This window comes from Arvicanthis niloticus, chromosome 7 (assembly GCF_011762505.2).
Source record: "Arvicanthis niloticus isolate mArvNil1 chromosome 7, mArvNil1.pat.X, whole genome shotgun sequence".
Classification (NCBI taxonomy): Eukaryota; Metazoa; Chordata; class Mammalia; order Rodentia; family Muridae; genus Arvicanthis; species Arvicanthis niloticus.
Window position 1 is genome coordinate 34,405,893 of NC_047664.1, and position 24,209 is coordinate 34,430,101.

A 24,209-nucleotide genomic window follows, 5' to 3' on the forward strand; every position below is an offset into this window, starting at 1 on the left:
GATCTTGGCCACCTCCCCAGGGAGCATAAATAGCCCTTCCCTCCCCCTAAAAAACAAACGAGTTTTCCTGTAGCTGTTGCCAGGTGTATTTATTGGCAGCACACTTACACAGGATCTTATGGAGATCCTGTACTGCACTCACCCACACCTGGCTAAGCTTCCCACCCTCTAGTCCAGTTATGTGTGTAAAACAGCCTGGCAAACAAGTATACGTTGACCACAGGCAGATACAAACTACTGTCCCGTCCTTCCCACCTCTGGGAGTAAGGGGCATCATTCCTATTCCAGGACATTGTCTCCTGGGTGCTGACTGTAGTTATTAGACATGCTTAACATCAAGATACATGGGGGTAGCAGGAGGAATGAGAGGCTGAAGGCCCAGGCTTGGGCTGGTGCTGCCTAGAAAACTAGGACCTGCATTGGGGCAAGGCTCACATTCAGGATGCCGAGGCTTCAAATTTGCAGGCTAAAAGATTGTCATTAAGATAAGCCCATGTGGAATGCAAACTCAAATATAAAATGTGCAGTCCAGAGTGCAGAGTACTGTCCAGGCAGAGCAGCTAACCTGGTTCACATCAAGTACTTACTTACAATGGCTGCTACCCATGAAGGGGAATAGAAAGCTGTAGGGCACACATCCAGTTGGCAAATAGCAGCTGGCACCCCCCACTCCAATGAGAAGACTATTCTCAGGGAGGTGGAGAGGAGGCGGAACACAGAACGACAGCAGACAGGTTGGCCATGATAACTTAGTTTATGGGTCAAGCTGATGCAATGCAAAGTTGGTTGTTCTTTTTTCATTTCCTTTTTTTTTTTTTTTTTTTTTAACCAAAATAAATAAATCAGGTCTGTCCCTGTGAGATCAAAGAGGGAGGAAGGACAGCTGGCTCCTTGGGACACTCTGCCCTTACCCACTGATCTGCTTGGACCTGCCTTGGCACAGCAAAGGAAAGGACTTGCCAACAGCTTCCGTGTGTTCAGGGGAACAACAGAGAAAATTAAGTGGCTGGGGGTTAAGAAAGAGGAGTCAGCAGGACCAAGAGGCAGCCAGTGCCTGGGGTTTGGGACCCAAGGGAGCTTCTGGACCTTACTCAGAGCCAGTCACTTCAGGCATGGTAGCTAGGGCAATCTTCCACATACAGCCCGAAACCCAAGATGGGTAGCAGAGCTAGATCTAACATCACTGCTAAAGCCTCTCCAAACACTTCATGCCATTCTCCACTCACTCAGCATCTAGAAGACACCCAAAGACCTGTCAGCTATACTTCCTCCATGAGCTCTCAGCTTGGCCAGAGCAAAATGAAACGACTCCTTGAATCTGTGACAATGGGTGCTGAGGACTGAGTGCTAGTACCCTGGGAAGCCACATAGGGTTTCTGTTCCTACCCTGGAGGATTACACAGGGAGGATGGGTGGGGCCAGAGCTGCCTTCCCTAGGATGTCCTGAGAAGGCTCCTTACAGTCTTCATGAAAGGTGTGCAGCCTGAGAGAAGTCAGCACAGGCTGGGCAGTATGTGGCCTGGGGAGCAGCTGAGCACTGGAGTGGACAACTTAATTCCTATGAGAACAGGGACGGTGTGTGGCACAGCAAAGGGCAGACGTGTGGACAGTGCTGAGGCACTAATCTTTAGTTGAGAAGCAGAGAGCATCATGGACTTGGGGGCCATGGCCTGATAACTCCAGGAGCATCTAAGAGAATTTCTTGAAGGCGTCCAGGTCAAAGGCTGTGTCCAGAAAGCGCTGCAACTCTGTCAGGTGAGTTTTCTTGTTGCCAGTGGCTGGAGCGGCTGCTGGGTCTCGGCCAGCATACCTGAGAGAAACAGAGAGAGAGCAACAAAGATAAAGTCAGAGGTGGCTCCTTCCTGTTCTTCTCTAGCTAGCTTCCAGGTCTTTCAGGCCTCCCCATCAGGGACTTGGGTCTTACCAGACAGGCTTAGCACGATCAATGGTGGTCCGAAGTCTTGGCTTGACATAGTCATAGTAGCCTTGGTTCTTGTGCTCTTCCTGGCACCAGGCCAGCTCAGCATTGGGATACTTCTGTGCCTCTTTCAGCAGGAGGTCAAAGGGGAATGGCGATAGCTGGAGAAACCAGGGAGAGATCAACCAGGGACACTCAGAGGACGGGTAGGGTTAAGCAAAGGGCTTAGATTCAAGAAGGAAAAGCTCTGTGGCTACTGCAGGTAGGGACGGTTAGGACCTCAGTAAATGACATTCTGCTAAAGTATCATAGCACAGAGACCCTACAGGTGGGACATGCTACCTCGCTGCTGTGTGACAGGCGCTCACCTGCTCAATTCTTGTAATAGCCACCTCCTCTGCCATGTCCCTGGTTTTGCGCTCCCGGGTGAGGTCATAGTACACCTTGCCAGTACAGAAGAGAAGTCTTTTGACTTTGTGTGGGTCCTGAGCTGCAGGTCCATCTTCTGGGATCACACGCTGGAAGTGGGTTCCTATAAGAAAATTTCCATATCTGGGCTGGTTCTTTCTTCAGGCCTATTCCACAGCTGTTATGAACTGAGGGCTATCACACGGTGGCTAGAATCTATGGTTTCTGATCTGAGGGTTAGAGATACTTCTCCCTCATAAGTTTCTGATGTCTGTGCCATTTGCTTAGACTAGGAATGATGCAGTATCAGGCCTGGGGATATACACCTTTAACCCCAGTATTCAGGAGACAGAGGCAGGCGGATCTCTGGAAGTTTGAGGCTAGCCTGGTCTACAGTGCAATTTCCAGGCCAGCTAGGGCTATATAGAGACAATAGCACAAAAAAAACAAAAACAAAAACAAACAAAAAAACCCAAAAAGCTGTACAGAAATAATGTAAACAGGACATAGCAGGTTATTTTTAAAAGGCCCACCTATTTTACATTTTAAGAACAAATAAATCATCTGATGGAGGGGACCTGGAGAGGTAGCTCAGCAGTTAGGAGCCCTGGCTTCTCTTCCATGGGACCTAGGTCTATTTCCCAGTACCTACATGGCAGCTCACAACTGTCTAACTCCAAGGGAGTTAGGAGTTCCAGGTGATCTGATGCCCTTAAACACACATACATATAGGAAAAATACTAACACACAGAAAAGAAAAAGAAATTAAACAAACCCCCCCCCCCCCCAAATCTGAAAGAGGGCTGAAGAATTGGCTCAGGGTTAAGGGCACCTGTTGTTCTTGCAGAGGACATACTCTGATTTCCAGCACACACATGGCAGATCCCATATGGATATTCTTCTGACTTCCTCAGGTATGAGGCATCCACATGGTACACACACACACACACACACACACACACACACACACACACACACACAGAGGCAAAATGTTGAGGCCCAAGCTCGAGTCCCTGTTCGGGCGCCAAAATAATGTTGGGGTCCACACTAGCCCCAAGTTGGGGCGGCCAAAATAAATGTTGCAGCCCAGGCAAAATGTTGAGGCCTGGGCCGACCCACGTTTGGGCGGCCACTGTATCCCGGCCCAAGCTGCTGCTCCGGTCTGCAGGTCAGGGTTCAGCAAGAGCGAGGGTGAGGGCAGATTCTACCTAATGTCTGATGTGTATGAATCTCTCTCTCTGGTCTGATGTCTGGTTCTGTCTTCTATAGTCTGTTTGTGTTCTCAGCTGTTGTAGGCTATTGTAATCCAAGTCTCATGTCAGGGTATATGGCTCAAGATGGCTGCAAAGCTGATAGCCGCTTTCTGCTAAAAGTCGGCCCCCAAGAGGAAAACATTTATATTCACAATAAAATACATTTTTGTTAAAATTTTTTTAAGGTTTCTTTATTATGTATATAGCATTCTGCCTGTATGTATGCCTGCAGGCCAGAAGAGGGTACCAGATCTCATTCTAGATGGTTATTAGCCATCATGTGGTTGCTGGTAGTTGAACTCAGGACCTCTGGAAGAGCAGACAGTGCTCTTAATCTCTGAGCCAACTCTCCTGCCCTGTTTTTTTTTTCCCCTAATTTTTAAAAAGTTATTTGTTTTATTTATTAAGTACATTGTAGCTGTCTTCAGACACACCAGAAGAGGGCATCAGATCTCATTACAGATGGTTGTGACCCACCATGTGGTTGCTGCTAGGAATTGAACTCAGGACCTCTGGAAGAGCAGTCAGTACTCTTAACTGCTGAGCAATGGCATATCTTAAAAACAAAACCAAACCAAACCAAAACCAAAAATAAAACAGGCCCTGTGGCACACACCCCTTTAATCCCAGCTCTTTAATCCCAATTCTACTTGGGAGGTAGAAGTAGGTGGATCTCTGTGAGTTTAAGGCCAGCCTGTTCTATATACTGAGTTCCGAGACAGCACTATGTATTAGAGAGGCTCTGTCTTAAACCAACTATCTAATGCCTACTTATACAAACATCTTACAAGTTTACAAATAAAAAAAAGTTAGTACTCTCAAGAGGGCATATCCAAACAATTTTTTGCAAGAACTAGTGCTCACAACACAGAAGAGACTTAAGAGACTGTTTTCATGATTAAACATTCAACTCAAAAAGACAGTATAGATGAAAATCCATGTCAGAAATTATATTCAATGGTGAACGACTAGTTGCTGCTACTCTCAAGTCAAGAATGAAGCTAGCATGCCCACTCTCATCACTTCTATTCAACACACTGCTGGAAGTCCTACACAGAACATCTGGGCAAGAAAGAAAATATAATCAAATGCAAAATGGAGAGCGAGGGTGGGTGAGATGTTTCAGCAGGCAAAGCACTTGCCATGCAAACCTTGCATGGGTTTGGTCCCTGGAACCCACATAAAAGCAGAAGACCCAACTCCTGAAAGCTGTCTCATTCCCCTCTCCCCTCCCCCTCTCAGACAGACAGACAGACAGACAGACAGACAGACACACACACAAAATCCAAATGATAACACTATAGAAGAGAGCATTTCTCTCTAAAACTCATAAAGCAACTCAAGGAACAATGAACAACCAAATAAAAATTTTAAGACAAAAAAAAAAAAAAAAAAAAAAATCAGGGGGCTGGAGAGATGCCTCAGTGGTTAAGAGCACTAACTGTTCTTCCGGAGATCCTGAGTTCAATTCCCAGCAACCACATGGTGGCTCACAACCATCTGTAATGGGATCCAATGTCCTCTTCTGGTATGTTTGAAGACAGCTACAGTGTACTCATATAAATAAATAAATAAATAATATTAAAAAAAATTCAGAAGAAACAGTTTCTGCTTTCAAAACGTACTACAAAAGCTATAGTAAAAGTCTGTCACTGTCCAATAGAATGGAGCAGAATCGAGCACAGGAATAAGCTCTCACAGCATGATCAGATAACTTTCCCCACAGGCGTCAAGCACATTCCATGGTAAAGAATAGTCTTGACTAATGGTGCTGGAAAACTGGAAATCCACAAGCAAAAGAATGTCAGGATCTTGAAGGATTATTTGTATACCCATGTTCAAAACAGTGTTATTCACAGGACCTAAAGCAACTGCAGACTGTCTTTTGGCTAAGATCAAGTGTGTGAAGTGGAATGTTGTTCCACTGTAACAAGACAGGAAGCAATGGCACACACTGATCACACGTGAATCCTGTGGACATTACACTAACGAAACAAGTCCGTTATAAAAAGACCTGTACAAACTGAGCACTCCTATTCTTTAGATCCAAAATCTGAAAACCTTCTGAATATCAACATTACAGACCAAGCGGGCTATTCATCCGCTATGTGACAAGCTGCAATCACAACACAGGTACATTGGAGATACAGAGTGATTTTTATTGTATGTATACAAGCTGCACATAAAACAAGTGCAGTCTGCATTTAGACTTGAGTCTATACAAATATTCTAAAATCAAGAAAAATCCCAAATCCAAACCTTCTCTAGTCTTCTTCTAGCATTTTGGAGAAGGGTTACTCCTGTACTGACTCTAGTAGACCACGGACGGCAGAACAAAGGTTGGGACTACTTACTGGGTACAGAGTCTCAGTTTCACTAGATGGACGTTCTAGATAGATGCTGAGATCGCTGTACAGCAGTAAGAACACTCTCTAGTGACACTCAACACTTAAAAACGACTGACAGTACATTCCATACTATGTAAATTTTACCACATACAAAAAATAGAAAATAACAAGCAAGAGGTTCACTGTATAAGGCTCTAGGGTTTGGTGATTGAGAGGAAACTGTCTTTGTGGTCTCAGGAGCCCAGGAGCATTTGAGTGGCTAAAAGCTTAATTAGCACCCGCTTGTCACTTTCCATGTAGAAATCCCAAGCCACAGACTCCTACCTCAGCAGTGAAGCTCGCATGGTGTCTTTCTTTGTTTGTTTGTTTGTTTTTTTTTTTTTTTGTTTGTTTGTTTTTTTGAGACATGGTCTCACCATGTAATTCTGACTGGCTTGGAACTTGCTCAGTAGAGTAGGCTGGCCCTGAACTCAGAGTCGCTTGCCTCTGCCTCCAGAGAGCTGGGACTAAAGGCATGAACCACTAAGCCCTGGCTATTTTAATACAGTTCCAGGGGAACTCACAATCAGAGGTCTTTATATCATGACTAAAAGCCAAAGGAGATTGATAAGTACAAGCCCCATAAGCCCTACAGAACAGCAAAGAACACCCAGCACTACTACTCTCCCGGAACACCTACGCCCCCACACCTACCTGGAAGCATCTCATCAAAGCTAGTTCGTGCCTCAGGGTGGCGCAGGAGGGATTTGGGAGTGAAGACGATTAACTGAAAGACAAAATATATTCACAGTGACTATATCTTAAAGATTTTAGAATGATGGTCCAAGATAAAGGACATCTAAGCAGTGACCTTTAGTAGACACCCAGGACACCCTGTCTTCCAGATCTCAATGGGAGTCTCACTCGCAAAATGCACAAATTAAAAGACACTAATTTCTCTGCTCTTTACCTCCTCAGGTGGTTGTTTACTCTTCAGGGCCACTATCCTGGCCTGTAGCCTCTCCTAGGTGAGCTGAGCAGCTCACAAGTAAGCTCAGAGATAACACACAAGGCCTATCACCAGGGCTGTTCTGCCTTGTGGATCTGCAGGCTACTAGGGACACAACAGTCCTGAAGTTAGCCTTGCATGACCCCCTTGCAGTATCCCAGGGCAGCAGGGCTCTCCCTGTATCCTTATCCCAGGTACCCTCTTTCTGATCATTTTGTTCACTTGCACAACATAACATTTATTCATGCTTCAACACTCAGCTCAAGACTACTTTCTGGGCCTCCTGGAATTCCTTGGTCCCTGCTGGAGGCTTTCTTCCATCTCTTTTCTAGTCCACAGTCTAACTACATGACGATATATCTTATTTCTCAATATACCATGAATGACTAATAACTATACTTGTCTTCCTTGCTGGACTGAGGATTGTATCTCTTACATGCCATGCTCACAAGCACATGAGGACTCAGTTTGGAGTGAGAATATTTAGTTCCCTGGCATTCACAGCAATAGGACCTGGCTTCTGAGACCACATCTCATGCGCATTACCCTTTAGGAACCACTCAACCAACCTAAAGTAAAAGACACCAGGGCAATCCTTCCTTGTATTTACACAGGAAGCTGGCACCCTAGTTGTTCTGGAGACCCCAGCACTGACCGGCTTCCGGAAGGGCAGCAAGATCTGTCGTCGCAGCACATGGAAGAAGTTGCCAGGAGTGGAACAGTTGACAACAATCCAGTTGCAGTCGTAGAGCTGATTGATGTCAAAGTTTTCTTCCTGCAGGTCCTGGAGCATGGAAGGAAATGGCCAGAGGCCAACAGCACTTGTGAGCATTCTACCTGGGCTAAGAGCTGAGTGGGGCAGAGGGCTCTCAGGATGTCTCACAGGAGACGGAAGGACTCACTAAAGACAGTGAGGAACAGGCTCCACAGGTTCCCTGAGTCTGAGTCCCACATAACCCTTGGCAGCTTCTGAAGGCTACTGTTTAGCAGTGGATGGATGGGATATAGTAGACACAGGTGCTGGCTGGTACAGTCAAGTCTATTTTTCCTTAGAAACTGACTCCTAGTAGTCCCAAGTTCTTTTAAAACTGCTTTAAAGCAATGGCAATGTCACCTAAGAGTTCAGGCTGAAGTTTGTTGGCTTTCTGCAATAACGAAACAAATGAAGTAGTCTATTCCAGTGAGATCAGAAGGCATGGGGCCACACTGGTCCACCCACTCTAATTCCTAAGGCAGAGAAGAGTGAGCTGAGATCTGACCCCTCAGGACATCCAAATAGAATTCTCTCCTAGATGCCCAGGCAGCTGAGTACCAGGGTCCACTCTACTCACAGGCAGGACATCTGGGTCATCATTGCACATCTGCAGAAACCGCTCTGGGCGGGCAGAGGAATGCTCGGGACCCTGAAATCAGACACACAAGTTACTTCTCAAGTTTTCACATGCTGACATTTGCTGTACTTGCTGTTTCTTTTTCTTGATGTCAGAACTCATTTGATTCCTCCCCCTCCCACTAGCAAAGCACAGGGCAGCAGGGCACCAGGGATGAGGGAACTGAGTGATTGAAAGACAGCATCAGCACCATCTGTTGTTTGCTCAGAGATGGCCATGCAGGGAGCATACAGATGGGCTACTCTTGCCTTCCAAAGTGTTAGCTAGACTTTCTATCTAAAATGGGTGGGAAGCACAAACAGAATCCTCTGGTCTTGTTAGGGATGGGGTCCTGGATGGTCTGTACCCAGGTCTTGAGTGCTGTGGACAAGAGAAGTTCTCACCATGCCTTCCATGCCGTGAGGTAGCAGGAGCACAATGCCATTCTGCCGCACCCACTTTGCCTGTCCTGGGCAGATGAACTGGTCAATGATGCATTGTGCCATGTTGTTGAAGTCACCAAACTGGGCCTCCCAGAGAACCAGAGCATTAGGGCTAGCCATGGCAAAGCCAAGCTCAAAGCCTATAATGGACAGAAAAGGAAGAAAGACATGTTCAGGACCACCATGTAAGGAATGCAGAAGACTGAGGTGGGTTTGGGGTTGGCCTTACCCAGGACACCATACTCAGACAGCGAGCTGTTGCATACTGTATAAGGGGCCTGATTTGGCCAAAGGTGGTTCATAGGGATGCAGGTTCTTTTGTCTACATTCTGATCATGGAGCACATGGTGGCGATGGCTGAGGTAGAATGACAAGATTAATAAGCAAGAGTACAGATATCTGAGGAACTATTTGAGCCTTGAAGCACTAACAGGCCCATTGTGACAGCCTGGCTTTCTGTCAGACACTGCAGGTTATTGCCCTCCCAGCATATAAATGGAGCAACCACAACAAAACAGGAAAGGTGAGACATTGAGAATACAGTGCCTTCTGGAAATGATTCTCTTCATCTCTGGAATATAGATTCCAAAGCCCTTCCCTTCCTTTTCGAAGTGAAGGATAAACATTTTTGTTACCTGAAGGTACCCCGCTCCACATCCTGGCCACTCAGCCGGACATGGATGCCTTCCTTCAGGAGTGATCCAAACGCCATGTACTCTGCCAGGGCCCAGTCCACAGTCCGGTTCGTCACAAGTTCTCTGCGAGTCTTCAAGATCCTGCTCAGCCCTGCAGAAAAGAGAGCATTCGAAGTACTGCAGGCCCAGCTCCTATGGGCAGCTTCCTTCCTGTGCTCCAATGACACAAGCACAGCCTTTGTCACCCAGTGTTACAAGAGCAAAGTGGTGACCTCTTAGTTGCTTTTCTGCTTGTTTCCACGTGAAAGAACTCAAGTGGAGCTGAGTCTATCAACATACCCATGGGCTCTGGACAGGGGAGTTTCTAAAGGGCATGGCTGGGCAGTGTCTTCAAGAGGTACTGATCTAGGCCAATGTTTGCACATGGAAGTGCAGGATTGGTTACCTCCATGGATAGTAAAGTTCTCCACAGGTACAGAGCTGGCCACCTTCCCAATGTGGGTCAAGACATCCTCCTCCAGGCCAGTGGAGGGGCAGACCATGCTCCTGGGCTGTCCATCCAGGGTGAAAAAGCCTAGGAGAACAAACAGATGCCATCTATTTTAGAAGGGCCATCTACAGAGCAGACCAGAGCAACAGCTCTGCCTTTCTAGAAACTTCACCACAGTACCACATGGCTTTGGCAAATAAAAGGTTAGAGACAATAAAGCCTGGATGGCCTCCTTGGGGACTACAGAGGCTCTGCTGAAATAAAACCATCACTAAGTGTTATAGGTACAGAAGACGGGATTGAGAGCTTTCTCTAGGAAGAGGGCTCATGGTTACATCCACGTCACAAAAAGTCTGTCTGTTGTGATGATCCCTTGCTTACCAGGCCAGGGAGAGTCCAGCCAGTGCTTGATGTGCAAGATCTTCTCATCTTTGGATCTGGCAAATGCTTCCTCACAGATCTTATCGTACTTGGAGATTTCCTCCTGGAAGAGTGGGTACATGTAGCTAACCGAGAATGGGAGACTCATGTTGTGCAGGTTTATTGCACTCTGGCCTTCCAGTCCCATCATATTTTTGTATACCCAACAACATCTGTATTTATTCACACTTGCCAGTCTCCAACACACAAAGCCTCTTTAACATCTAAAAAGCCTGTAAATTCTGCTCCTCATTCCCTACATCACCTGGCTGGAGACTTCGTTTAGTCTGAGTCCTGAACATTTTCTCGTAAGAACTGGCTTGATGTGTTTTTAGAAGACTGGGCTTTAGAGCTGTACCTTCAGCAGCTGTCCAGTTTGGGCCTGGGTACCATCCCATGTGTCTAGAGCTGCTGCTCAGACTGTCTGCATGTGACAGAATGCTCTATGCAGATCATAAAGGATCTTTATCAAGCTGGATGGACCCTTGTTCATACATCTCTCAACCCAAACAGTATCAGCAGTGAGAACCTATCGTGTAGCCACCTCATCTCTGAAATACCTTTCTCCACTTCTACTAGGTCTACCTTCTTTAAAAAGCATTTTGATAACCCAGATCTTCATTGAAGTTGAAATGCTGTAGTTGTCAAGACTTCACATGTTTTCACTTGGGTTCTAATAATAAGACTGGCCTGGAATAATCTTCTGTAGCTTGCCACAACACCTAAGGCCTGCCAGGACACACCTCATATTCGGGCTGGTTGACAACACCCTGAGATACTAGCAGTTCTGCATACTTCTGCAGGACAGGCTTCTGCTTGCGGATCTGCTTGTACATGAGTGGCTGTGTAAACATCGGTTCATCCATCTCGTTGTGGCCATTCCGTCGATAACATACCTAGTCAGAGTAGCAAGAGAGAGCTGTGAGACTGTGACTGGTCTGTGGAAAAGAACCCCATTGTGTGTGTGGTTATCTGACATTTCACCCATGTGATACAACACGGCTGTCACTGCTCTGCCTTAACTCACTTCCTCTACAGCTAACATCTTGTTTTACACAGTGGATTTGCTCTATCAAAGGAGACATAATGAGAGCGACTTGGGAATACAAATTCTTGATTTGTAAAGCAGTCTTAGATAGGACCAGATGGGTTATACAGCCCTCACAGAGGATTATTCAGAGGAGAGCCTGGCTCCAAACACTCTGGTACCAGAAGGATCCTACCTTAAGTATGATATTATAAAGCCTCACGTGACTTAGCAAAAGTGAGAGGACAGGCCAGAGACTCACTTACCCTGGTATCACTTACCAGATCAACAACAACATCCTTGTGGAAGGTGTTTCTCCACTCAGCTGCCACCTTGCATACATACATGACAGCTTCAGGGTCATCTGAGTTGACATGGAAAATGGGGGCATTCACCACTCGGGCTACATCAGTGGGGTAGGGAGAGGAGCGGGCCATCCGAGGGTCTGTGGTGAAGCCAATCTGTAATTATGGAACACAAGATCTGGCAACAGGGTCTGGAGGATGGTAGGCACTGCTGGGCACAGCCTATACTTCCTGCTGTGTACTGAGTATGTGCCCTAAGCGGTGTCTTTGCTTAAATGTTGCCTGTTTTCGCCTACTCTGATAACAAAATTCATGTATGTTTAACAGGGAATTTGGAAGAGGGACTAGGTTGTAGTATGAGCATTTTTATGTTTTCCTTTCAAGATGATTTTTCTGGAGGCATATTTATGTAAACACACGTAAGTATACATTTAAGTTTAAGATCTTGCTTCACTAATGCGCAACTCTTGTATTCCTCTGCTATGACAGGGAGTGGCAGCACGCTTCCTTAGTGTGGACAAAGCCTCGTCCTGAGACAGGAAAGATGTACTTTAGAGACCTCCCTTCTCACCCCAACTGCTCTGTGGGTAGTGGTACACATGCATGGCTTGTTCTCATGTGGGGACATCCAAGCACACTGCAGAGGCTAACCGTCAGCGGAAGGTTAACTCACTCACTTGGCTAGGCTAGCTAACTAGATACTTCCATATTGGCTTGTCTCTGCCTTCCTGATGCTAAACTCAGGCCCTCACACTTGTTTGTCAATGTTACCAAATGAACTATCTCTCTACTCCTTGACTACTACTATGGTTTAAAAAAAAAAAATTTTTTTTTGAACAGGGTTTCATTAATTAATTAATTAATTAATTCTGGCCGGCTTGAAACTCGTCATGTACATCCAGCCTCAAACTCAAGAGACCTACCTGTCTCTGGACCTGTCTCTGGGCCTCCCTGCTGGGGTTAAAGGTGTGTAGTACCATACAGCTCAGTGTAGCTGAAAATCCATGGATATTTGTGAAAACAGAAAACTCTGAAATTACCCAGCACCCGCAAGGCAGAAAAGATCTTTATAAATTAGGCCAGCCTGGTCTACCTTATGAGTACCAGGCTAGCCTACAGAGAGCTAAAAACAAACAAATACAAAAAAGCTACCCCACAAAAATCAATACAAATAAAACAAAAGTTTAAATGGAACTATTCTATAAGTCAGTCCTTCCACTCCTGAGTGTACAGCCATGAAGGGAGGATACTGAAGAGTATGTGTACACTCACGTTCACAGCAGCATAATTTACAGCAGCTAACTGTAGAGGTCACTCAACTGTCTACCAAGCTGATAAATGAACAAAATTTGGTATATACCTAATAGGATATTATTCAAACTTAAAATGAGAGAGAGAGAGAGAGAAAGAGAGAGAGAGAGAGAGAGAGAGAGAGAGAGAGAGAGAGAGAGAAATAGTGATAGTGGTTACAGGGAGCAGGGTAGGGAACAGAGAATAGGCACTGATTGTTTGGTTTTGTTTGATATTTATTTTATGTGTCTGTCTGTTGGTCTGTGAGTGCCTGATATATATGTGTGGGTACCCACAGAAACCAAAAGAAGGGGTAGAAGCTGGACAGTTATGAGCCACCCAACACAGAACACAGGTGCTTGAAACTCAACTCAGGTCCTCTGAAAGGGCAGCAAAGACTCTTAACCACTAAGCCTCTCTCTATCCCTGGGCCGTGGGCCGTGGGTATGAAGCATCTGTTAACAGAAATGAATGAACACAGTATGGATGTGTTCAGTACAAGAGAACAGTTCATTAGAAATGGTTAAGATAGTAAGCTGGTTACATATTTTACTACAATATTAAAAAGGGACAAAGTTCACTAGTGGAGCTTTTTATTTATTTTAAGATTCTTCTTTGTCCTTGGTATGTATGTGTGTGTATATGTATGTATGTGTGTGTGTATATATATATATATATCTACTAATTTTTAGTCCCTCTTTCTCAATGTTCTCTTTTGAAAAATGGTAATACCATAGATGTGTGTGGTGATGCATGCCTTTAACCCCAGTACTGGGGTGGGGGGGTGGGGGCAGAGGCAGCTCTATCTCTGTGAGTTCTATGCCAGTCTAGTTTACAGAGTGAGTTCTTGGCCAGCCTGGGCTACATAGTAAGACTATGCTTGAAAAAAATGAAAGAAGGAACAAATGAATGAAAGAAAAATGCTAATGCTAATCCCACCCCCACTGGGATTACAACCCCAGGGATAATAACCCTGGGGTAACAACCCCAGGGATAAAGTTAATGCGTGCGAGGTGATGCGTGCGAGGTGCTGAATCTGATGGCTGATCATACCACTCAGTGGCCGCTTTGCCATGTTGTGTGGTATCCCTTTGTCACTCATCAGTCCCGCTCACAACCTCACAATGCATCTGGACTTCAGCTTTCTTTGTAGATGCATGCATGTGTGCATTGGTATGTGAATATGTACATGTGGTGGGTAGAGGACAACCTCAGGTGTTATACTCAGGACTGCTGTCCATTTGGTTTTAGAGAAGTCTCCATTGACCTTGAGTTCACCAATTAGGCTAGAGCTCCTCTTGTCTCCACCTCTGGAATTATACGTGTGTGCAATCATGTGTACCTTTAAAAATTAATTTATGTGTACACACACACACACACACACACACACACACACACACACAAACACGCATCATGTGTGTGCCCACACAAACCAAAAGACTTGGAACTCATGGAACTGGAGTTTCAGACAACTGTGAGCTGCCAGGTGGGTGCTGGAAATCAAACTTGGGTCCTCTGGAAAAGCAACCAGTGCCCAGTAATTGTTGAGCCATCTCTCCAGCCTTCATATACAGCTTTTTATATAGGAGGTGGAGACTGAGTTTGGGTCCACAGGCAAGTGCTTCCCAGTTTGAGTTATCCCCCTGGAGCTTTCTCTGGGCACTGGCTGATGGCAGTTCAGGCTCATCTTAAACATCTGTGATGGATACACTCTCTTAAGACACAAAGACTTCCTTTCTGCTTGTCCCACTGCTGCCATTTGTCTACTGAACCTTTAAGTTTCCAGTTAGGCATCAAGTAATCAGAGAATTAATTGCTATCAACCTCTGGCCTCCTTATCCTTCTTGGCATTCTGAGTCTCTATCTTTCAATCAATTTAAGTTCTGTGTTAGTGGAGCACAGTAGCCCTTGCTCTGTTTTATGTCTAATATGGTATTTATATTGACATACATATATGATACCATATATTGACACAAGTATGCGCGCGTGCACGCGCGCGCACACACACACACACAATGCCATATTTATATGGTATCTGTCAGGAAGAGTTACATGTATTGGGCCTGATGACCCAATGGGTAGACAAAATAGGTAACAGATAACAAGTGTCAACACTGGGCAGAATTGAACTGTGAGAATTAGAAGAATATTATTAATTGAAGCATTACTAGAACAAAAAACCCTAAGATTAGAAGTCTGTTTTATCAAACAATCTGTAATGACTACCTTTACTAGGCTGTTTTAAAAGACTCTTTAATGACATCGCAAATAGTGTGGTAAATATAGAGTGGATAATAAGATGTGTACAAAGGATTCCAGTTCTTAAAGAGAAAACCAATTACCTATAATTGTAGCTCGAGACAGAAAAACTCTAAAACAATAATGCCCCTTCCTTAAATAATATAATTAAAATCTTTCCACTGTAAAAAGTGGCTGTGTTATTCAAAGAAATTTTTTTTAGTTATTTTGTGTATATGGGTGTTTTGCATGTGCACCAGAAGAGGTCTTTGGACTATAGTTATAGAAGGTTGTAAACAAGCATGTAGTTGCTGGAAACTGAACTCAGGATATCTGGCCAATGCTCTTAACTGCTGAGCCAGCTCTCTAATCCCACGTGTTATCCAAACTTAATAAAAACACACTTCTGTATATAATCATAAAACAGTGAAGATTTCAAATGACCAGGAGGACATATCAGGGGCTAATCAGACACCTGGGGTTACCTGGTTGTTGACAACCACATGAACAGTGCCATGGGTTGTGTAGGATGGCAAGTCGCTGAGATGAAAGGTCTCATACACGATTCCCTGGCCAGCAAAGGCAGCATCTCCATGCAGCAAGATAGACATCACCTGCAAAAGACCCCAAATATTAAGTCTGAAAAACAAGCAGTTGAGATGAGTTTCAATTTGTTTTTTCTATTTGTGTTTGAGTGCATGATATAGGAAGAAGGGAACACACCACAGTGCATGTGTGCAGCTCAGAAGACAACCTTGTGGAGTTGGGCTCTCTTTTTCTAAACTTATGTAGATTTGGGGGATCAAGGAAGCTCCTTTACCCACTGAGCTATCCCATGCAGTGATTCACTATTAACAAAGTAACTTGCCCCTAACTTGCTATCACATCCACATATGCCTCCATTTGCCAGCACCTGTATTCACAGAGAAAGGTACAGACCATTGCGTCATTCCTTCTGCATCCTATAAAAATCCTCCTACGCCCTACAAAACCTCCCATCCAAGAAGCAACTCCAGCCCCAGCCACTCAGCTACCCCAGGAAATGGGTTTCTTCAGCTGTCATGTCTCTGGCTGCTCCAACATACCAGCCTGGTCTGGTTATTGCTTGTCAATTTCCTCAAATCGTCTTCTTGGCAATGAGTATAGCAGTGATTTTGGTGGGAAGAACCGTATCTGATTCCTTCTCAAATTTTCGTCCAGTCTCAGCAACATGTGGACCCACGCCAGCTAGTTCCTTGAGTGGCTAAAGGACAACTGTGATGGTTTGTATATGCTCTGCCCAGGAAGTGGTGTGTCACTGTGGGTGTGGGCTTTAATACCCTCATCATAGCTGCCTGGAAGTCAGCCTTCCACTAGCGGTCTTCAGATGAAGATGTAGAACTCTCAGCTCCTCCTGCACCATGCCTACCTCGATGCTGCCATGCTCCTGCCTTGATGATAATGGACTGAACCTTTTAACCTGTAAACCAGCCCCAATTAAATGTTGTCCTTATAAGAGTTGCCTTGGTCATGGTGTCTGTTCACAACAGTAAAACCTTAACTAAGACAACGATGATCCTGACTTTTTACTCCTGCATCTATTAGTTGGCATCCTCTCCTTTTTCCCCAATTTATGATCCTATGCTTACGATTTCCATCTTATCTACGACTGCATATACGAGATCCTTAATACCATCAGTTATTCTGATGCTCACATTGTTTCAATGTGCCTTTCAGGACGCCTTATTTCCTGGCACCACAGCAGGGCAGCCCCAGAATGTGCTATCTATTACCAGCCCTGATTCCTCCAGTAAAGGATGTGAACTTAGAACTCACAGCTGTTTGTTTACCAACACTAGTCTCTAAGCACAGAGCTAGTAAATATATGGGTATGTATACCCATATTTATAAATCATCATTTATTTATATAAATATATTTGTATATATAAATTTGTATATATAAATATTTTATATATTATAAATAAAATATTTATAAAAGTAACCTAGGTTATTTCTGTGTCTTTGCATGCCACACCTATCGACATCTCCCCGGCTACCCAGGGTTCCTACTGGCTTAGCATCTCTAGTAGGAACCATTCTTTGGCTATACTGCCCATGTTTCTCCCAGTCCTTTATACCAGTCAGGGTTCTTCAAAAACACAGAACCAAGAAGGCAAAGATCGGTATAGGACTGCTTAACTGATTTTAGGGAAGTAAGCTGGCATGTTTAAGCATGAGGCAGGGCAGGCTGCAGATATAGGGAAGAGTTGAGGATGCAGTGAGTCTGACACTATTTACGAGGCAGAATTACTTCTCTTTTTGGTACCCCAGTGTTTAAAAGACAGGGTTTCATGATCCAAGGCTAGTCTAAAACTTGCTGTAGACAAGAATATCCTTGAGTGAATTTCTAGCCAACCAGGGGCTAGCCAACTCCCTTGACTGAGATCCTAAAAAGACCAATAATGTTGAATACTTCTCTGCAACCTTTCCCATTATTTTATTCCCTTTCAGGACACTACTAACGTTTTAAATAATGTCTGCCTGAGTGGCTTTTTGTCCTTATTTTCAAATGCAGAAGTCACCCAAACCTATTTACAACCTTATTTTATTACCCAGTACCGAATATCTGGGCCAGTTCTATCACATAACCCTAGTGTTCTAAGTGGACATGAGGCTACATGTAAAGACAAGTAGCCTCACTGGAGATGTTCTGTATATAGTTAAAAGATTTTCTGTGGCACCCGCCAACCCCCAAACTGGAACCCAGTAAGTATCCTTTATGTGCATGTGACAGTAATTATCATCAATGAGAAATTGCCTTCAGCTCCCAAAGCTATGCCAGGCCAGCCATGTCACCTTCCTCTAAGGTGCTAAGCCTAATACTGTGATTTACAGTTTTTCTTTTTAACTCATGTGTATGTGTTTTATGTATCTGTGTAATACCTCTTTAAGAGCAATAAGAGTTCTTAAAAGCTAAGCCATCTCTCCAGCCCTGCATTATAGTATTTTAAGTATCAAAACCAGGCATGGTAGCACATATATATAATCCCAGCTCTCATGATGGCTGAGGCAGAATCTCTCAGGGGAGACCAGCCTGTTCTATACTAAATCTTTGTCTTGAAATTAAAAAAAAAAAAAAAAAAAAAGTATTATAGACTCCAGTAAGATGACTGATTCTTCCTACCAAAACTGTCCCCTTCTCTAGAGCACTCTGAGAGGTTTGGCTTGTTGCTATGGTCCCAAACCTCTCTCCTTAATCATCTCTGCAGAACACTCTTTTCTTCCCACCTCCCTAAATCATACTGTTTCTTCAATTAAATATTTTAACTTTCCCGTTTTTTAATTGTGTATGTGTGTGTGTACATGAGTGCAGGGTGTGCTGAGGCCAGAAGACATTAGATTCCCTGAAGCTGGAGTGGCAGGCAGTAATAGAGAGGCCTGACATAAGTGCTGAGAACTGAGCTGCAAGAGTATCATATTCTTTTTTGGGGGGGTATTTTATTTACATTTCAGATGCCATCCCCTTTCCCCATTCCCCCTCTCCCCCAGAAAACCCCTATCCCATGCCCCCTTTTTCTTTTTGCTTTTATACACTTAAAAAATGTTAATCAAAGGCTTTATAAGTTTGGCAATGCTCAATCAGAGGTGTGTATCATGTATTCTTAACCACTGAGAGTCGCTACAGCCCTGATCTGTCTGCACACCTTACCCCTCATCTACTACTCTACATGTATGGACGCTTAGTCTAACGTGCTGCATGCTTCACTCTGCAGTTTTGCTTCTCTTATACCAGCTTCAGACTTCCTGACATTTCCCTCCTTTTATTTACCCCTTTTTCTTCCAACAGAATAAAGCTCCTTGATAGAAGGTTAACAGTGTCTTTTTAATTTATCAATCAATGTACACTGAATATTTCTTTTTTCATTTTTACATCACTATTAGTAAGAACCATACAATTTACTATACAAATAAAATTTGCTACAACTAAGAATTATATCCTGAGGTTAAATAATAATAAGATTATAGTCAGATAAGGGTTTTTATATTTGAGGAAGCCAGCCAACCAATATCCAGCACTATCTGTCACACAAAAGAAAAATTTGTCATGACAAATTGGGGCAGTCTATTACACACTTTTGGCCTCACCAGTAACAAGTCTCTACACCTTTTCCTTGCAGTCCTTTTTTCTGTCCATAACTAAAACTGGCTCCTACATCAATACTGTGAGGACACAAGGTAAGGCCTTCCCCAGTTTTGTGATTATAAGTATAGGAAGGAAGTGTGATGACAAATGTACTCACAGCTCTCTTAGGGGGCCTCACCTTTTTCCCTTCAGTGTCTCCACAGTAGAACTGTTCAGCTTTGGTCTTTCCCATCACTACAGGGTCAGCAGCCTCTAGGTGGGAAGGGTTAGCCACCAAGGAAAGAGTGATGTTTCTGTCCGTCACGCGGTTGATCCTGCGGTGATACATGCCCAGGTGGTACTTCATGTCCCCGGAACCCTAATGATAAAATGACAAGTGATGCCAAGCAGTGGTGGACATACCTTTAGTCCCAATGCTTGGGAGGCAGAGACAGGTGGATCTTTGAGTTTGAGGCCAATCTGGTCTACAGAGTGAGTTCCAGGACAGCCAGAGCTGAAAGGAAAAAACCCATTTTAAAAAATCAAAAAGACAAGTGATGTTGGTTGGAGAGGTTCTTTTTTTGTTTGTTTGTTTTTTTGAGACAGGGTTTCTCTGTGTAGTCCTGGCTGTCCTGGAACTCACTCTGTAGACCAGGCTGGCCTCGAACTCAGAAATCCGCCTGCCTCTGCCTCCCAAAGGCGTGTGCCACCACTGCCCGGCTTAAATTTTTTTTATTTTTTTATTTTTATTTTTTTGGTGAGAGGTTCATTCTTAATGACAATTCTACACATGGGATTTTGACTTCAAGAGTCTAACTGCAGGAGGATGGGGAGGCTCTCCCCAGTACTATACCTCCCAGGTACAAATATAGTTACTTGGGCAGAAGGAATATTCTTGCCCCAGCAGGAGGAATATAAGGCTGCAGGGAGGATGAGGTTGGCCAATTCCAATAAGGAAGGCAAACTGTAATGTAAGAGCAGAGCTTCAGCAAAGACACTCTGAGAAACCTGTGGCTTCACGGGCTCTCAAGCAGACTGAGACAACCATAATGGACATATCTCCATACAGAACCTCACCTCATCAGCTGCCTCCAGCTTTGAGTCAAACTGACAGAATATCTGCTCCAGCTCCTTCCTGATGACATTTGCAAGCACGTTCAGTCGTCCTCTGGGACACACGGAACAATGAGTAAGCTCCAGGGTAAAGCTGCTCCACCCTGTCCCTACCCAGGACCTAGCATCTCCTTGGTTTGTAGCCCAAGAATAGTTGTGATTCAAAGCTGATATGGATACCAACTCTCTGGCCATTGGGCATGCTGAGCCATAGCCCACAGACAAAGGTAAAAAGTATAAAACTACTAGCTCAGCTCCCTGCTTCTCCTAAATCTCAGAGAACAGTAATTATTACAAGTGAGATAGCAGAAATGGCACTGGGGTTGGTTTACTTATAAGACACACTCTTTTTTTTTCTTTTCAAAAGATTTATTTATGTATATGAGTACACTGTCGCTGTCCTCAGAGCCCATTACAGATGGTTGTGAGCCACCATGTGGTTGCTAGGAATTGAACTCAGGACCTCTGGAAGAGCAGTCAGTGCTCTTAACTGCTAAGCCATCTCTCTGTAGCCCCGAGACACACTTTCATTATGTAGCAAAAGCTAGTTTAGAACTTGGTATAGCCCAAGATGAACTTCAATTTTGATTTTCCTGCCCTAGCCTCTCAAGAACTGTGACTGTAGGCATACACTGTCATGTCTACCTGTATTTAATTTTAACAAAACTCCCTATAGAATGAAATACAAGTCTAACCATACTTGGCTTTGAGACTGACTCTGTAGTCATCCTGATGTGAGAGTGTAAGGACCTTGGAAAGCAACCCATCTTAACACACTTAGGACTCTCAGATCTCTAGCTGCCACTCCATGAAGGAGCAGCAGGGCCTTCTGTGCCTTGCAGACCCTGGGGGGCCTACAGTACCTGTGCGGCATCCCCATGATCACATAGTCCACTCCATTAGCACTTGACATGTCAATGATTGTCTTGAGGGCAGGAATCAGCACCTCACAGCCTTCCAAACCAAAGCGCTTCTCAGAGGACCACTTTCGCTGGAGGAACTCCTCAAACCTAGATAGAGAGAGAACCAAACAACATGAAGAGGAGTATCCATAGGGCCAGCCTCAATGTAAGCATTCTCAAATACCAAGAGGGTACAATGGAGGCCAACTCTATTCTCCTCGACAAACTTATCACATACTTGTTGCCAGAGACACTTTCATGCCTGGAGGACAAGCTACCCATACCCCATAAATGGGCCTGGGAATCCATGGCTCAAACCACACCTCTTTACCTGGTGGACCGTACAAGCCTGGCCAGCAGGGTCCGCTTCTCCTCATTGGTGAACTGCATGATTCCAGGGGTCTCAAACTTCTGCCTGATCCACTGGCATTGCTCCAAATCATTAATGAACATGAACTCCACACCAATGTGCTGACAGTAGGCCATCTGTCCACATATATACAGGGACACAAAGACACTGGTGAACATGAACTGCATTCCAGTGTGCCAGCAATAAGCCATCTACCTGTCTATCACCCTCCATACTGGCAAGCGTACGTTTAACCCAGCTGCATTGTATGATGATACCATTGCCCTTTTATTCTTTTATTCAGGTCAGAAAGACCTATTCTCACCCAAGGTGCTATGACAGAAGGCAGAAATCAGTTGCAATTCTCCTGCCTCGGCCTCCCTAATGCTGGGATAAGCCACCCTTAGCTTTTGAGGTCCTTCTAACATAGCCATGTAACACTTTCCTAGGATCTGGGTTATGGCACACTGATAACCTGAGGGGTAAGGGGCCAGGCTAATGAACAAAAGTTCATTATCTTCATGAACATAAGTAGCAAAGACCATGCCAGCTTCTGGACTGGATCCTTTTCTAAGAAAGGTAGGCTGTCTTTACAGTATCTCCACCATCCATGGGAAGAAAAGCTAGTTAGCTCGGTGGCTGCTTAAAGACTTAAAAACTTTTAACCTCAACTTTCTAATAACTGACTCCCCTAGACACTTCAGGTCTGAAGAATGTGATGGCACAGGAAAAAGGACATGACTTTTTTTTTTCTGAGGCTATATAGCTGGGCTGTCTTCAAACTCACTAGGTAGACCAACTTGGCTTTGAACTCACAGAGATTCATCTACCTCTGCCTACCAAATGCTTGGATTAAAGGTATTTACAACAACAACAACAACAACAACAACAACAACAATGGCATGTGATACCACCATGCCTGGGTAAAAGCACAGGTCTTGAATAGACCCAACAAGTTTTGAATCACACCCGTGAAAGGAAGTAGCGGTCAGTTCTGCAAAGGTGGAGACCAGCAATAGAGCTGGCTCTTAGGGAAAGAAAGTCAAGAAGAGAAAATAAATAGCCTATAAAACTGGAGGGGTCTTATAAATTCCCCTTAGGGATGCCTAATTCCAGTATTCTTGCAGAGACTCATAGTTCTTGCCAAGCCTTTACCACCTACACTGCTTTCTTGGAGACTCAGACCACAGAGGTATGAAAGCAAACTAGGAGCAGTGCTGAGCTAGCAAAGGCGACAGCGGGGTGCAGTGACATCACAGACCCACAACCCCAGTCGTCTTCACAGAGCCAGACGCTGAACCCAAGCCCAAAGACTCCATCTGGTTTAGACAATGAGCCCAGCTGGCATTGGTAGTTAAAGGCTTATTGAATTGGGCAGGTGCCTGTTCTTTAAACAGTGGGGATAAAGCAGGCTTTTGCTTAAACTTCTGTTCACAATATACTACAGTTTTTGTATCCGAAAGAAAAATCATATTGCTGGGAAGACTTTTGAAATTAAATGTATTTTAATCAATCTACACAACATTTCTTTTTCCTTTTGGTTTTTTGAGACAGGGTCTCATTATTTTTGGCTTGGCACTTTGCTATTAGACTAGGCTGGCCTCAAACTGAGAGATCTTTCTGCCTCTATCTCCCCAAAACTGGTGATTTATCATCTAAGATGGTCTTAGAGCTTCTAAATTAGATTAAGCTATCCATAACTTCATAGCTCTCACCAATCTATTATCATGTCTCAGTTTTGCACATGACCAGCAGAATAGGGTGTGCTTCTGTATAGTTCAGCCCCAGAAAAGCTATTAACACCAAGTGTCACAGAGGCCCTCTTCCTAGCACCTCAACAACTGGCTTAGCTGCCTCTCACTGCCCTGTGTGGACTGCTGATGGGGTAGTGCTAAGGACAGAAGACTTCCTTTGGTCACTACTGAGCTGACTCCTACACAGTTGTCTGTTGCCCAGGTCTATCCTTTCTTTATGCCCTTTAAGTCTACTAGGCAGAATTTCCATTACTGAACAACTAAAAGTTCAGAGAAAACCACTGAGTTACTGAGTTAAAGACTCCAAACAGCAACATTCTCCCTAATTTGTCAGCATTACTTTAGCCATTAATTCAGAGATGCAGCTGAAGATCTGCAAAGTAGATAATGTTTTTTTCCCTTCTGTCCTCAGCTCAGTTCTCAGAAGAACTCGATTGTTTTGGGAAGTTGTGTGAGTTTGGGGAGCTCTTAGCTTCCTGCTCTAATGAAACTAGCTTAAGGGAGTTGAGAAGTGCTCTAATTTTTTTTTCAAGAGCTACCAGATATGACAAATAGATTGCATTAGGAATCTGAGAAAAAGGGAGGCAGCCTGAGTAGTATGCTATGGGCTGTTAACCCCTTCACATCAGTATCAAGACTATTCAGGACTCAGAATTTTATGGGAAATAAACAAGAGATGTGGCCACTCTTCCAATCCCACAGAGGTGGAAATGGAGGTGCTAAAGGACCTAGGAAAAAAAGGAATAGATCCTTTGGTTTGTATGAGGTGGTGTGTGTACAGCTCACCAAGATTCCTAGAAAGTGACACAGGTTCTTGGTATAAATGGCTTTCATCTGATTGCTGTCCTGACAGAAC

The 24,209-nt window shown here is 44.3% G+C and overlaps 1 protein-coding gene across 14 annotated transcripts in view; it reads right to left on the reverse strand.

Moving 5' to 3' along the window:
• Positions 1–735: 735 nt before the first annotated feature.
• The window catches only part of Ogdh (oxoglutarate dehydrogenase), a 67,105-nt gene continuing 43,631 nt past the window's right edge, over positions 736–24,209 (reverse strand). For all 14 annotated transcript variants that reach the window (XM_034508249.2, XM_034508245.2, XM_034508250.2 and 11 more), the window contains 18 exons: positions 21,582–21,736; positions 21,212–21,358; positions 20,313–20,403; positions 19,435–19,614; positions 15,619–15,747; positions 11,582–11,761; positions 11,017–11,169; positions 10,235–10,337; positions 9,809–9,937; positions 9,364–9,514; positions 8,958–9,085; positions 8,690–8,868; positions 8,247–8,318; positions 7,571–7,699; positions 6,621–6,693; positions 2,287–2,450; positions 1,925–2,079; positions 736–1,810 (listed from right to left, as the gene is read on the reverse strand). In XM_034508249.2, the coding sequence (XP_034364140.1) occupies positions 1,690–1,810; positions 1,925–2,079; positions 2,287–2,450; positions 6,621–6,693; positions 7,571–7,699; positions 8,247–8,318; positions 8,690–8,868; positions 8,958–9,085; positions 9,364–9,514; positions 9,809–9,937; positions 10,235–10,337; positions 11,017–11,169; positions 11,582–11,761; positions 15,619–15,747; positions 19,435–19,614; positions 20,313–20,403; positions 21,212–21,358; positions 21,582–21,736 (2,439 nt within the window). In that variant the 3' untranslated portion in view covers positions 736–1,689. The remainder of the gene's footprint in view (positions 1,811–1,924; positions 2,080–2,286; positions 2,451–6,620; positions 6,694–7,570; positions 7,700–8,246; positions 8,319–8,689; positions 8,869–8,957; positions 9,086–9,363; positions 9,515–9,808; positions 9,938–10,234; positions 10,338–11,016; positions 11,170–11,581; positions 11,762–15,618; positions 15,748–19,434; positions 19,615–20,312; positions 20,404–21,211; positions 21,359–21,581; positions 21,737–24,209) is intronic.